Source organism: Drosophila subpulchrella, chromosome 3R (genome assembly GCF_014743375.2).
Source record: "Drosophila subpulchrella strain 33 F10 #4 breed RU33 chromosome 3R, RU_Dsub_v1.1 Primary Assembly, whole genome shotgun sequence".
NCBI classification, from domain to species: domain Eukaryota; kingdom Metazoa; phylum Arthropoda; class Insecta; order Diptera; family Drosophilidae; genus Drosophila; species Drosophila subpulchrella.
In genome coordinates, this window is record NC_050609.1 from 7,536,536 (window position 1) to 7,551,439 (window position 14,904).

Below are 14,904 nucleotides of genomic sequence, written 5' to 3' on the forward strand. Positions count from 1 at the left end.
GCCTTGTACTGCACTTTGTTAGCTCTATTGTATTCGGCTTTTGAATAACCCTTAAATCTTTCCTTTAATGGCACATCTCTTTAGTAAATATGTGTGTATCTGTTGGCCTGCTTTATGCCAAAATGAAATGCTGGGTCAACAGCTTATAATGCATGGGAACAAAGGCTGGGAGCTGCACACAAATCTCCCTAACATGGCCATGAAATGGAGGAAACCACTCTACCAGGTTGAACAACTTTCAATGTTTCATTCTCCCGGTGCCCAAAACCTGCCCCGCCAACGCCTTTATCTGCTCTTTTCCTCTTTTCTGCTTTCCTAGACGGCGTACTTTGTATGCTAATAAATTGCACTTTTATGAACAGCTTTCGATGGGAGGCACTATCTGCAGATGGGTGCTGCTCTATACAGTGAAACTTCTTTCGCAAACTTTCAGAAATTTGGACTTGGACCTTAACATCTTATTCATATTTAAGTTAACTTTTCATAACTAGAACAAAATCAAAGGGGAAAAAGAGGAGTCTCTAATTTCTTTCAATAGAACTTTGGTTCTGGGTGTTACAGAAAATATATTACACAAATTCCAGACATTATGTGATATACTTATTTATTGTGCTTAGAAATTCCAGGTTCAGTTACATGTTTGTCATAAACACTTACACTGACAATCGAAATGAATAGAGACATGTGTTCTATTTACCGTGTAGCTCGACTGGAGGAATCCATCCTAAACAATTTCTCCAATATAATATCATATTTAAAGTTTACGGAAACCCCAAATATTTTAGAAATTATATGACGTATTTATTATTATAACAAATTTCAGCTTAATTTTCGTTTTTTGTTATAAACACTATCTTACTGAACCCAAAAATGTCTTCTGGACCATTTTCCCTAGACGAATACCATAAATTAACAATTCCATTTGAAATATTCTAGAATTTATGGGTTGTATTATTTATGCATAGAAATTTCAGGTACCATTTTTAATATAAACATGCTGTAAATCGAAATGAGTCATCTAGTCCACCCAACTTGTAGACCACCTTAGGGAATTTTTCCTGTACCCAAGCACATGCAGATCGAAGAGCCGAAGACGGGTGGTGCAGGTGCTGGGGATCTGGAGGCGAACGATTTATGCAGCTGACATCCGTAGCTCGTTTGGCCTGTCTGCTTTTGGCCAACATGGAACTTGGAACTTGGGGGAGCGGAAGTTTTTGCCAACTTGTGCTTGTTGTTATTGCAGTTGCTGTTGTTGTAGCTGCCGTTCGTGTTGCCGCTGTTTGCGGTGCCGTTGTCGTTGTTGCCTTAGTTGTTGTTGTTGCAACTCCACTTGGGCGCAGGTTGTGCCGGGCGAGTCAACAAACTTGACGTTGACATGCCTGGACAATGTCGTGGTACTCCAAGTTTCCACGCTTCCACGCCTTCTCCATCGCCTTTGCCTTCGCCTTGGAGAAGCGAAGTGCACAAACAAAACCGGAGGAGGGAGGAAAATGGAAAATCCAGTGCAGCCAGAAGCAGTTCGACCAACATTGGATGAGTCAACGCTCGGGAAAAGCTGGACAGGATGGGGAGCCACCTCACCCCACCACAATAGCAAAAACAACAGACAGTCTTTGTTGTCGCGGAAATGAATTTTGCTTTGTTTGGTTTCGGGCTTCCAACTGATTAAGGTTGGATATAAAACACAATGATTGACGACAGGGCTTCCACATTCTAGATCTTCAAAGGCGATATAATGGGTTTTTAAATTGGGGAAAAGTGGGAAGTATTGCACGAAAAATCGATGGCTTTACCACTCAAAAACTTGTGGTGTCAGTAATATATTTATTCGCCTGCCACCGCTTCTACGCTGATGCTCTGCCACCACACTTGCAGTATACAGTACGGGTCAAGCTAGAACTTGCTTTCAATGGAATTTTAAGAGTTTTTAAAGGAGAAACTAACCACAATGACTAGGTCCGAGCTGCCTAATCCCCACCTGACTTGGTCACACACATTCCCATGGAATCGAGTGCCGATGCTGCCATGCCATACATTGAATTTAATTGACTTTCTTGCTGCACTCTTCCATCGACATCGACCCTAATGACCAGGAGATTTGCCAGCTGTGGGCATTAACACGCCACCAAGCTCAACTCAACTCAAGTCGACACTCGACTTGGCTGGGGATCGCGGCTAATGCGCTTAGAGGCGATGCCAAAGCCACCAGATGCAGGCACCAGGCAGCTCCCCACCTCCTCCGCTTGCACTAGAGAATTTGGGTCGAGGCTCGGCTTCTGGTCTCCAAAGGGGGATCCCTCCCCTCCCGCTCCCTTCTCATCGCAATCTCACCCAGGGAAAAAATTCGTTTAGAGGAATTTGGGTCAGAGCGCGGCGGCAAACGCAACAGGAAATCGATTCGTTTGGGTTTTGGGTTTCGGTTTAGGTTTTCGGTTCAATTTCGGTCTAGCCGCAGCCAAAACAGTTAAGAAACCCGAGTGCTTGACCACTTTCTTTACCCTATCTATACCAAGTTTTCTTGTATTTCCGCGTTTTCCAAGTGGCAAACTGATTGCATAGGTTTTTCCCCCGCCCACAAGGCACTAAACTCCCACACTGACACACCTCGGAATACCTGAATCATCGGTCATGGCCAAAAGCACAGCTGCTGACTCGTCGCCGGTAATCTCAATGATGCACAGATGGCGTTGGAAAAGGTGGAAAAGCAACTGCGACATCAGAAGCAGCAGCGCTGCCAGCAGAATAAAGTAAATCCCATTAAAATTGCACCCAGAATCAATTTGAAAAGCTATCAGCATAAATTGGTGTACCCTAGAAAAAGTAGGAGCTACTGGGGTATACACGATGGGGGATCTACCGGGCAATACAAAAATTCTTCATTAGTAAAGCACTAACATTTGTTTGCCATTTTAAAAATAAGGATTACTTTAAAGCTTTAACATAATTGGTATTACCATAAAATGGAATCAGCAATACCTTAGAAAATGTAGCAATAAATAGTTTTTATCGAATTTTATAAAAACTTTAATAGGTAGATCTATTAAAAACGAATTATATGCTTACACCTTATCTTATTTTCATCTTGTTCCGAAACCATTTCTAGAGAATATCCACTAGCTAGCATTCAATTTCCATTCAAATAAAGAGCCGAAAATTTAGTTGACATAACATTTCGTCATAAACAATAAAACCAAAAAATATTGGCTCTGAATGCAGTGAAATAGCCAACGGAAAAGAATTCAATTTGTCAAAAACACAGACTGATGTACATAGATGCATTTGCAGGTACAGCATCAGATACAGATACAAACGCAAAGATACATGTGATGTGATGATGCTCTAGATATTGTTTGGGTTTCGGGCAAAATAAAAAAAACAGCGAAAGAGGGGATGTGAAAAAAAAGTTCAAGGCTAACTTTTCGTGGGCAACACGCGCTACAGCGAAAAAAAAACACAAAAAATTCAGCCAACTGCTGTCGCTTGTCGCGCTATAAATTCTACTTATAGATTCAGATACATGAACCCGAAACCCCCTCACCCTTAGCAGCTGGCACGATCGGCAGGCACAGATACAAATTGAATCTGGGAAATATGTCACAGCATCTCTTTTGGCTATTTCGGTTGGATTTAAATTAATTTTGTAGTAAAAACATTGGCGCAGTTTATAATTTACACGAAAGCTATGAGGAAAACATTGCTGAATGTTTATCAGACATCGAAATACCTCAAAGCATTTCTCGTTTATTTATAAACAAAGAGCTCGACACTTAAAATACAATCATACAAAAAACTGCAGGAAAAGAAAGAAAAAGTCGCATAATGGGACCGTATCATCCATCGATCAATCCATCACTCGACCTGTTCCACTTCCACTGGGGAACATGAAAAACATGAAATTTCCTGTTGTAAAAATAAATCGAAGCAAACCGCAAAAAGCAAATAAAAAACACAATCAACACAAACACAAAATTAACCGAACCTATCCCAAGTGCATTTTTATTGCGTACGCCGGCCGCAACCAAATAAATTATTTGTAAATGGCTGAAAATGCAATTCAATTTTCAGGTAACCACGGAAATTAACAACTGCGCAAGCGAAAAAATTCCAGATAAGCGGGGTGGCACTTAAAGGGGGATAGGATTAGTGCCACTCCAACGTTATGATTTGTTTTCTCTACCGATAAACCAAGCAAACAAAATGTTTTCAAAAAAAGAAAGCAGGGGGAATGTCCTTTTGCTGATAAAGGCACCCCAAATAATAAAACGTGCTGAGGGTGCCTTAGACAAAGATTTAAGTAGGGGTATATGGAAAGGGATACTGATAGAAAATCTGTACTTTTTTCAGTGACAAATACTTTATGTTATCTTTAAAACTTAATCTACAAATTTCACACATTTTATGATGACGAGTACTTAAGATAAAAAGTGAAGTTTCTCAGTTAGGGACAGTCTCAAAGCTACTTCAGTTTTACTTTAACAATGCTTACATAGTATACCCTAAGAACCTTTCTTCAAGAGCCAAGTCAATTAAATTAGTACAAAAACCCCTTAGTTTTATAAGCATATTAAATGAATTGCTGTGCATAAGAGAAGATAAGGATAATGTGATTCAGCTCCCTCTCCACCGGATTGTTAATCAGAATGAAAAAAGTTTCATTTACTCGTATCGTGTGTATCTTCCGTGAAAGTAAATGAACAGCGAGGCATTTCTGTCGTGGCAGGCAACTTTTCCGCAACCCTCAGACAAATCAGGCAAATTAAAACGAGATACGTACGAGCAAACTTTGCCAAGGATAATTTGCTACGCCTCGAACTTGAATGCATTTCAGAGACCCTGACATTGCCACCACCACCGAGTGAGTGTGTGTGTGTGCTGCCCCCTTTTTCCTATTTCTTGTTCTGATTTGATTTGAATTTGATTGCTCTTCTGACGGGTCAAGCGGAATCCGATGAATCAGCCAGTTCAGCCGGGTCAGCCAGATCAGACGGGTCACGTATGTACGTCTGGAAAAGCGCTAGGAAAACTTGCGCTAATGCCGCGTGAGCCCTAATCAAAGTCTGGATATGCTCTACGTGCCGCATTCGGGCGTAGATAAAATCAACATAAAGATACAATTTGCCCAGCCAGAGGGAAAAACAAGGAAATAGGAAATGTGACGACACATGGTTCCTCTATATGTAACTATAAATTAAATTTTACTTTCATCTGCAATTAGCCAAAATGACATTTTTAATTAGCCAAGGGGAAAAATATATGTATTTTACTGGCTTTTAGGCCCTGGTGAAAGTTTCACCTCCATCCCCCTTTTATTTTTCGGTCGAAGAGTTCAAAGTTGGTGACTGAAAAATTCCCAATTTGCTTGCTTAGCTTCAGTTTCTAATTATAAGCCAGCCAAGCGGGCGCATAATTATAAACAAACATAAAACGAAGCAAAACAAAGACGGAAAACTCAGACTCAAACTCAAACCCCAAAACTCAAAATGTATCCCAAAGATAAAACAGAGGCGGCAGCAGCGGTTTATGACCTTTCAACAAACAAAAACGAGCCACCAAAAAAAGAGTGTGAGGAGCCAAAAGATGGCCTTGGCCATCAAATATTTAGTAAATACTTTCCAGGCTGATGGTCCTTATACACAGAGAAAAAGTACTGACAATACTAGCTATGAGTTCGTATTTTTAGTATAGCAAAACCACTCATAAATATGAACCATTTGACCTTTTCACAATAATTTAAATATACTATAGATTTTGAATTAATATAAAAACTAGAAAAAGTTATCTTGTAATATAATAATCCTAAATGATCTATATTTTCTCACAGTTTTTGAATGGTTATACTTATTTTTGGGGATGGGCGTTTGCCCAAGGAGTATGCCTAATGCGCGTAGCCCTTCTACTTGACCAGTTTATCGCCTTGAAGCTCTTAAAATACACAAAAGCGATTAAAAAGTACGCCTCGGCTTGCCTAATTTCTAATTTCTGCGACGCAGTGGGGTGTCTGTCCCAATTATAGATTAATCTTTGTCCAGAGTCAACAGCTGAGCCAAATTGGTGAAGACAAAGTCTGACTCATCCGCATGCAAATAAGCCGCTAATTTTTATCAGCCAGGCCAGAAGAACCTCACAGAACAGCAGCCCAAGATGGGGCATTACTCATTTCGGTTTCGGGGTTCAGTTCGGGGTTACTGGGACAAAGGCATGGCACAAGACTTGTGGAATGAAAGAAAGCGAGCAAAACAAACGGGTTTATTTGCTATTGCGATACAAAATATGTCTAAAATTTATGAATTAAGATTGGTATATCGTATTTCTTTGATTTGTCCTTGATTCTAAGTATGTATTTTGAAGTGAACTGTGAAACCATTGAATTCTATTACGATATAAAATATAAGACAATTAAAAAACCTGTCAACTGTAACAGTTTACATATATTGCAAAATCCCCTTAGATCTTAAGTTACATTCTGAAATAACAAGTGCCACACGCAACTACCATTTCCAAGAAAAATTAAATTTGTATGTATTTTGTATGTACCTCAAAGTATTTTTAAACTGGCAGCCTTATCTGCAACATAATGTTGGGCTAGGTTGGGATTTAATTGCGGTCAGGCTTACTATCATGGTCAGATGTTTGACATTGTTTTTTACTGCGTATTTCATCAGAGGAGTTAAGGTCGTACACCTTTTAAATCTGTGTATTTCTGGAATTTTAGATTATTTTACATTTTTCGCTGAGCAAGGCTAATTTGCCACACTTTCAAGAGGGTCATATAATCAATAAATTCCATTCTTCACTTTAAAACTTTTCGATTTCTTGAGCAGAGGCATATAAATAAAAGTCAGCTTTGCCAACGGCAACAACAAAGCCTGTTAAATAACAGTTAGCGCAGTTGTTGCTTTTGTTAACTAAAAATAGGAACAAAACAAAAGCCAATCGAACGGAAACCCAGCACGAAAGCAAATTGGCAGAAAATCAACAATAAGTTGTAAACAAACTGCTGATTTGTATTATCGTATGAAAGATATCTAAATTGCATGACCTTTTAATAATGTTTTCAATAGAATTTTAGTAATTTATCTTATAAAGTCTATTAACACATGACTATGGCGAAATACAAATAGCTTCTTTATATTATTATCTCTGTTTATTTAAAGCCCCTGGTAAATGTTTTCACTTGAACTTAGCAGCTGGTTTGTAGTTTGAAGGCTATATATAAAAGTAAAAAAAAAAATTGGCTATGCCTTCAACCAGTTAAATAACAGTTACCACTCTTGTTGCTACCGCCTCAGTTGGCAATATTATTTGTGTTTTTGTATTTTTTTTAACACTATAAATAGCCAAAGCAAAATAAAAGAAAACCAACAAAAATTGGCAAGGTGCTGCTTTGTTTTTACAATCCCTCCGTCGCATAATACACCTAGTACATGAGTGAAATTGCAAATTTGTTTACACTCACCTTGGGATGCAGTTGGGTGGCGTTCGGTCCACCTCCCAGGCGGCGAAAAGCTTCATGGGCACTGGTTTCTGGCCATTGGCTCCGCCGGACAGTCCGGGGATTCCTCCCGAGACTCCTCCGCCGCCGGACATGCCACCGCCCCCGCCGCCACCTTGCATATTGAGCGGTCCTCCTCCGGCGGTTCCACTGCCGCCGGTGCCGCTGATAACGGCAAATTTATCCACCAACTTGGACGACTTATCGACCATCTTCATGGTGTCTCTTAGCTGCTTTTCGAAAGGGCCTTATTTCGCGTGTTTTCGGGTTGTTCACTGGACTGCTGTTTATGTACTATTGTTGTTGCACATTATTCCGATGCAAACTGGGGAATATTTCTCGAGCAAGCACATAATTTTCTGATAGTTTTCACAATTCAATATTTCGAAAGTTTTACGTTTTCTATACTGATTTGTATGATTTCCTTTTTATTTATTTTACTTCCTATTTTTTTGGGTTAACCGCCAATATATATATGTACACACACAAGCACGCACGTTGGGGAAGGGCGTGCCGCCGCCTTAAAAAAAGAAGCAAAAATCTGTAGTATACACAGTGAAAAACGAGGGGGGTGGTTGGTGGGGGGGTGTGTTGTGTGTGTTTTTGAGAGGCGCGCTGCAACTGCACTCGCACACGGAATCAATAGATATATACGCGAATCTGTTGCGGATTAGATAGCTGGGGATTCGGAATCGCAATCGGAATCGGAATCTAGAATCGGATTTTGAATCGGAATCGGAAGCTGCTGCTGCTTTTGCAGCTTTGGGTCGCGTCGAAAGTGCCGCGAAAGAACCGTCATGCTCCAGAGTAAAAGTGCGAATGTCGCGTTATAAATCTGGCCCCAGTTCGGCTCTCTTTCTCTCTCTCGTCCTCTCTCTCGCTCTTGTCCCCCCCAACAATAACAATATGTGCAAATGCTATGCGCGCACACACACGCACGTCCACTCCACTCGATTTTCGCAAATCCCCACTCGTCTGTGTGAGTGCGCACTTTATGCTTTGCTCTCTCTTGCGCGCATAAACAAAAAAGAAAACGCCACGAATTTCGGGGAGCAAGCAAAAGGCGGCACTCGCTCTCTCTCTCTCTCTCTCGTAGGCACTCGCGCGGTTTCCTTGCGTTTTGATCACTTTATCATTTGATTTGATTATTATTTACGTTTGGAGCGGTCTTCATCAATTATTTATGAGTTTGGGGCACGTTTTATTGGGCAAATTGTTGCGGAGCAGCGATACGCAGCTTCCTTTTGGTGCAATGGGAGCAGTGTGGCCAGAGCGGCAGCGCTGGGAAATACCAACTGGGCGGAACAGGTAAAGCAAATATACCAGATGGTAGTGAATAACGGTAGTCTCCATTTGTATTCAAAACCAGTTCTTAATTATTAAAGAAAATAATCAAATATGGTTTAGTAAAAACAACACCTTTTGGAAATATATAAACAATTATATACAAAAAATTTAGCCGCAATTAAATTTTAAAATAATTTGGTATTTTAATGTAGTTTATTTTTCCATCCTGTTGACACGGTCACATTGCCAGCCATTGAGAAAAAAATTTACTTTGTTTACTATACGCCGGCGGCGATTTATAAACAATGGCAGATGCTTGGGACATAAAGTCGCTAAAGACGAAGCGGAACACGCTCCGCGAGAAGCTGGAGAAGCGCAAGAAGGAGCGCATCGAGATTCTCTCGGACATACAGGAGGATCTCACGAATCCCAAAAAGGAACTAGGTGAGCACCGGCAATGGCAACAAGTTGGAGCCCCCGAAAACCCATACATCTCCTCCATTTCCAGTTGAAGCCGACTTGGAGGTGCAAAAGGAAGTGCTGCAGACGCTCAGCTCCTGCTCTCTGGCCCTGCCCATTGTATCCACGCAGGTGGTGGAGAAGATTGCCGGCAGCAGCCTGGAAATGGTCAACTTTATACTGGGCAAACTGGCCAACCAGGGCGCCATCGTCATCCGGAACGTGACCATCGGCACAGAGGCCGGCTGTGAGATCATCTCAGTGCAGCCCAAGGAGCTGAAGGAGATCCTGGAGGACACCAACGACACATGTCAGCAAAAGGAGGAGGAGGCGAAAAGGAAGTGTGGGTCTCTCACATAAATCACTATGCTAGATTTGTAAAATTAATAATTCACGATTGCCATTACAGTGGAAGTCGAAGATGGAGAACAGCCGCAGGAGAAGACATTGAAACTGGACTCCAGTGCCGCACGCAAAGAGTCCACTAGTCTGGATGCACCCGACGACATCATGATGCTGCTATCCATGCCCTCCACCCGCGAGAAGCAGAGCAAACAGGTTGGCGAGGAGATCCTGGAGCTGCTCACCAAGCCCACGGCAAAGGAGCGATCAGTTGCTGAGAAATTCAAGTCACACGGCGGAGCGCAGGTCATGGAGTTCTGCTCCCACGGCACCAAGGTGGAGTGCCTCAAGGCCCAACAGGCCACCGCCGAAATGGCGGCCAAGAAGAAACAGGAGCGAAGAGACGAGAAGGAACTTCGCCCGGATGTTGAGACAGTCGAGAGCAGCACCGGGAAGCTACCCAAGACAGAATCTGCAGCCGAGGATGGAGAGATCATCGCGGAAGTTATTAACAATTGCGAGGCAGAGTCGCAGGAGTCCACCGATGGCAGTGACACCTGCAGCAGTGAGACCACAGACAAGTGCACAAAGCTGCACTTCAAGAAGATTATCCAGGCGCACACGGACGAGTCTCTGGGGGACTGCAGCTTCCTTAACACCTGCTTCCACATGGCCACCTGCAAGTACGTGCACTATGAGGTGGACACATTGCCGCACATAAACACAAACAAACCCACGGATGTGAAGACTAAGCTGAGCCTCAAACGGAGTGTGGACTCCAGTTGCACGCTCTATCCACCGCAATGGATTCAGTGCGACCTGCGCTTCTTGGACATGACGGTGCTGGGCAAGTTTGCTGTGGTAATGGCAGATCCTCCCTGGGATATCCACATGGAACTGCCATACGGCACAATGTCCGACGATGAAATGAGAGCTTTGGGTGTGCCGGCCCTTCAGGACGACGGCTTAATCTTCCTGTGGGTTACAGGACGAGCCATGGAACTTGGTCGTGACTGCCTGAAGCTTTGGGGCTATGAGCGCGTGGATGAACTCATCTGGGTGAAAACCAACCAACTGCAGCGTATTATTCGCACTGGGCGCACAGGTCACTGGCTGAACCATGGAAAGGAGCACTGCCTGGTTGGCATGAAGGGAAATCCCACCAACCTAAACAGAGGCCTCGACTGCGACGTGATTGTGGCGGAGGTGCGGGCCACCTCCCACAAGCCTGATGAGATATACGGCATCATCGAGCGTCTCAGCCCGGGCACCCGCAAGATCGAGCTCTTCGGTCGGCCGCACAATATTCAGCCGAATTGGATAACCTTGGGAAACCAGCTGGATGGCATACGGCTGGTGGATCCCGAGCTAATCACACAGTTCCAGAAGCGATATCCAGATGGTAATTGCATGTCCCCTGCTTCTGCCAATGCGGCGGCGATCAATGGAATACAAAAGTAGGATTAGCATAGTATTTTCTGTATGAATTGAGACCTCGACTATAGTAAGATAAATTATTATTAAAGCTTTTTACAAACGGAAAATACTAATATTGAGTTTTTATTATATAGCATGCCGATTAAAATAAAAACACTATGATATTATATGCCATTAAAGTTCGCTATATTTAAATCCACATATACAGATAGATTTATTGCTCATACTAGGATCTTTGCGCGTATTTACAAAAGTGTGATATCACCAAATAGGGCGATTTACTAGGTGTAGTATATATTGATTTATATAGAACCCAGTACGTGCACATGTCACTATCACCTATGCACGATATCGGTTGTTTGGTTACTCGATTATGATGGTAACAATAACTTATTAGACTTATCAGAGAGTACATGGTTTAAGTTAGGGTTATATACGAATAGAAATGCAACGTACACAATGTGCTCGACTGGCCTGCCGCTATTCATTGTCCATGGGACACCTCTAATCCTGCCTAATTCCTGCTAGTGTACTTGGCGAGTGTATTTACATGTCAGGAATGAGAAGATCGGCGTGTGTCCCTTTTCATTGTTTGCTTCAGTTTTCGTAACAATAAATTTGGATTTACAGTAGCAAGCAATAAATTAATTAATAAGTTACATGAATTTGTAGAACATTAACGTGTCTGTGGTAATTGTTTTTTAAGTCCCTACACCACATCCAGTGGCTTCATCTAGCGCGAGTTACCACCGGCAGCACTAATCGTCTTCAGCACTATGAAACCCAGCATGGTGGCCGCGGCCACGCCCAGTCCTGCCTTCCACCACAACTTGGGATCCTCCGTCATCAGGCCGAATTGCCTTAAGTGGCTGCATGTGGAAGAGAAAGAATTGAATTAGTATGGCAATTAGAGGCAAGATTTCGAAAAGGTATTGTAATGGTAAAACTAAGGACTACAGGATGCTGCCGCACACCACGTTAATCAAGCGGTTATGGAAGCGGGATCTGTGCGCCTCATGGAAGTAATACGGGCACCGTGGTAGATGGAACAACAACAGATAGAAGGCTGACATTAGTAACGAGTTCAGTTTGAATGGTAACACTTACGCCGACTCCCACAGCTGTACCAACCTGTGCTTGTAGAACAGTATCCAGGCCGCCTGGAAGCGCCTGCAAATCCGCGAAGCCATCGACGTGAACAAACATCAAACAACACAGATAAAACAGACACCAACCATCACACAAAAAAAGGGGAGAAGAGAAGATAAGAAGATAAGTAACCATTAATCCAGGATGTGGCCCAAATGTTAGATGCATTTCTAAAACTACTGTACTGTTGTGAAATACTTTGAAGGTTTAAAAAAAGTATTTCACCACTTTAAGCCAGGTGTATTAGATCACAGAAAAAGCACCCAACTGTGGATCCCAAAAGGTTTACTCACGGAAAAGCTGCCATGGTGGCCAGCTTGGTATACAGTTCTTTCTTATTGGTCTTTAGGCTGAAAAGGTGCGGTGGCAGCAGCTTGTACTTGTCGCAGAACTCCGATGGCTGCATCAAGTAGTCCTGTCGGCGCTCTTCCATGTCGCACTTGGTGCCTACTATCATGACTGGGATCTTGCTCTCCGCGTAATACTTGATGTAGATACGGGCCACGTACTCAAAGGAGCGGGGGTTGGAGGAGTCGTAGACCAGGCAGGCCACGTCGCAGTTCACCTCCTGTGGCTGGAGGGGATCGAGGGCGTGCCTCACGTCGATATCGCGCAGGATGAGGTGTTTTTCCTGACCGTACACCTGAACCGAGTTGATGCAGTTAACCACATTGGTTTTAAACTCCTTTCCGATTAGTTTGTGCATGTCCTCCACCAGGAAGCCCCTGCACATTCCAGTCTTTCCAGATCCCTTGGGCCCAATCACATGACACTTGTACACGGACCGACTGCTTTGGCGCTTGGCCAAATCGATGCGACGCTCTCGTGTTACGTGTATTGCCGCCAACTGGCTGTCGTTTTCATGAACATTAAAACCTAAATAGGCCAGATACTCCATTGTTTTCACCACATCGATCAGCGTCATCAGGGTCCAACGGCAGAGCCATCCGTGCAGGGTGACCCAGCCAGTTGTCTCGTTGATCGGGCAGGATTTGCGAATATCCGTGGAGTAGGACCACGGTGAAGCCGGGCACGTGCTAAAGAGCATCTTGTGCTCCTCGGGCGACAAAGCTCCGTCACCATCGCGATCGTAGCGCTCGAAAACGGCGATGAGGAACTGCTGTCCCCGGTGCGAGAGTTCAGTGCTGCTGCCAGGCGGTATTTTCAGCGGGGGTCTCAAATACTCCTGGCACATCTCCAACTGGTCGTTGTAGCCAAATCGCCGCAACACCGCCCAGGTGGTCTCGTTCCTCCCCCGCTGGATGAACAGGCAGTGAAGGAAGAGGAAGCCCTTCAGGGTGACCGCATCGTTGTATATGCCATCGGGTACGTTCTTTTGTATGACGGCCTTCACCTCATCCAGGATCTGGGGCTGCAGGGGAGTGTTAAAGCAACGCCGCTGAAAAAGATTCAGCTCGTAGTCATTCAGCAGATTGTCCCCGTCGATGTCGCAGATCTTGAAGATGCGCACCAGCGACTTCTTGCAAGCAGATGTGAGCTGGAAAAGAGGAGTTTGGTATTTTTTAATGAGTCCAAGCCAATTTAATGTATATTATCGATAGACCACATTGCTTTTGTTGACGCGAAGATTACGTCCCAAGCTATGAATCACCGTGGCCGAACTGAAAGCACTTACCTCCTGTTCTTCCATCATGTATAGCGGTGAAGTCGGGTGCAGCACAGCCTTCTGTGCGTAGTAAAACATCTCGGAGATATTGTGCAGCGTCTTGGCCGAGCACTCCACACAGCTCTCGATCTCGGGGTAGTCCTCCATAATGGCTAGCACGCTGTCCATGGTGGAGTACTCGATCAGGTCGATCTTGTTGCCCACCAGGACGATTGGCTTGCGAATGGGCTCCCGCTGTGCATCACCTTCCGCCTCGGCTTCGGCATCCCCCTCGCCGTCCAGGGAGGGATTGCACTTGGCGCGGACAAGGGGCAGCCAGTGGGAGGTGATCCTGTCCAGAGAGTCGTCGTCATCCACGGCATACACTATGCACACCACGTGCGCCTTGTTAATCTCGGCGGCCAGGGCATCCTCAGACTGCTCCACGGCCGAGAAGTCAACGATGCTGGTGGGCACCTGCTCGGGCGTCACATTCGCAGGAATGGTGATCTCCTCGGCTCGCGGAGGCACCTCCTCCGGGTATTCTTCGCTAACCAGCGACAGAATCAACGACGTTTTGCCCACTCCGGCGTCGCCCACGAGCAGGATCCTCACATTCTTGCGCTGCGACGCCGTGTACTGTCCCATTCCGACTGCTCTGCAAGTGGGATGTGCCGCTCCTGGTCTCCTGGTCTCCGGGTCCGCAATCGCCTGCGTTTTGGGCGAATTTCCAAGATTTTGTTATGCAAAAACGCAAAAAAAAACAACCGAGAGAGAGATGGATGGCAGTCGATGTATCAAGGTTGCGCTATCGATATACCGCTACCGCAACCCAGCAGCCAGGGATGCCACACCGGCAAACACAGCGGTGTTTAGCCCAATTACACCGACGATTGGGTCTAAATTATACAAATTTAAACAATCTGAAAAAATAGGGTTTCAGTTGTTTGAATTTGACCCAGTAATTTAATTTTGAGTTGGTAACAGTATTGCCAAACCTGTCTGGCAACAACATATGTTGGCATCTGGCTTTGGAGGAGGGCTGCCATATTAGCTTTTTACCGCCAAGACTAGCTAAGGACAAAATAAGGACCCTACCAACTATTATTAAAAAAGAAAATTCAACTGATAA

The 14,904-nt window shown here is 44.1% G+C and overlaps 3 protein-coding genes across 7 annotated transcripts in view; 1 reads left to right on the forward strand and 2 right to left on the reverse strand.

Moving 5' to 3' along the window:
• Window positions 1-8,756, reverse strand: part of LOC119547322 (phosphofurin acidic cluster sorting protein 2) — a 36,182-nt gene extending 27,426 nt beyond the window's left edge. The window contains exons 1-2 of one of the 3 annotated variants that reach the window (XM_037854124.1): window positions 8,649-8,756; window positions 7,457-8,012 (exon numbers count right to left, since the gene is read on the reverse strand). In XM_037854124.1, coding sequence (XP_037710052.1) covers window positions 7,457-7,710 — 254 coding nt within the window. In that variant the 5' untranslated portion in view covers window positions 7,711-8,012; window positions 8,649-8,756. Of the gene's footprint in view, window positions 1-7,456; window positions 8,013-8,146; window positions 8,289-8,648 lie in introns of those variants that run through there. The other 2 variants (XM_037854142.1, XM_037854133.1) reach the window with 2 other exon arrangements.
• Window positions 8,757-9,029: 273 nt separating this feature from the next.
• On the forward strand, window positions 9,030-11,126 carry LOC119552153 (N6-adenosine-methyltransferase MT-A70-like protein). The gene is made up of 3 exons (XM_037861962.1): window positions 9,030-9,223; window positions 9,288-9,581; window positions 9,648-11,126. The coding sequence occupies exons 1-3, from the start codon at window positions 9,085-9,087 to the stop codon at window positions 11,039-11,041; spliced, it is 1,827 nt and encodes a 608-aa protein (XP_037717890.1). The 5' UTR covers window positions 9,030-9,084; the 3' UTR covers window positions 11,042-11,126.
• A 55-nt stretch (window positions 11,127-11,181) lies between these two features.
• Window positions 11,182-14,732, reverse strand: LOC119552137 (mitochondrial Rho GTPase). 3 transcript variants are annotated; one of them, XM_037861941.1, is made up of 4 exons: window positions 13,803-14,732; window positions 12,460-13,664; window positions 12,149-12,187; window positions 11,182-11,886 (listed from the first exon to the last, which is right to left on the reverse strand). In XM_037861941.1, exons 1-4 carry the CDS (start codon window positions 14,418-14,420, stop codon window positions 11,751-11,753), a joined length of 1,998 nt encoding a protein of 665 aa, XP_037717869.1. In that variant the 5' UTR covers window positions 14,421-14,732; the 3' UTR covers window positions 11,182-11,750. The 3 variants fall into 3 exon arrangements, with proteins under 3 accessions (XP_037717869.1, XP_037717861.1, XP_037717877.1); XM_037861933.1 differs by having other exon boundaries at window positions 12,125-12,187; XM_037861949.1 differs by lacking the exon at window positions 12,149-12,187.
• Between the last annotated feature and the right edge of the window lie 172 nt (window positions 14,733-14,904).

Excerpts from the sequence above, each read along its gene's own strand:
- LOC119552153 (XM_037861962.1), top strand. The coding sequence starts at position 9,085 with ATGGCAGATGCTTGGGACATAAAGTCGCTAAAGACGAAGCGGAACACG. Across the intron at positions 9,224-9,287 it reads GAATCCCAAAAAGGAACTAG|TTGAAGCCGACTTGGAGGTG; the intron begins GTGAGCACCGGC and ends CTCCATTTCCAG. Across the intron at positions 9,582-9,647 it reads GGAGGAGGCGAAAAGGAAGT|TGGAAGTCGAAGATGGAGAA; the intron begins GTGGGTCTCTCA and ends TTGCCATTACAG.
- LOC119552137 (XM_037861933.1), bottom strand. The coding sequence starts at position 14,420 with ATGGGACAGTACACGGCGTCGCAGCGCAAGAATGTGAGGATCCTGCTC. Across the intron at positions 13,665-13,802 it reads ACATGATGGAAGAACAGGAG|CTCACATCTGCTTGCAAGAA; the intron begins GTAAGTGCTTTC and ends CCTCTTTTCCAG. Across the intron at positions 12,188-12,459 it reads GCCACCATGGCAGCTTTTCC|GCGCTTCCAGGCGGCCTGGA; the intron begins GTGAGTAAACCT and ends GCGGATTTGCAG.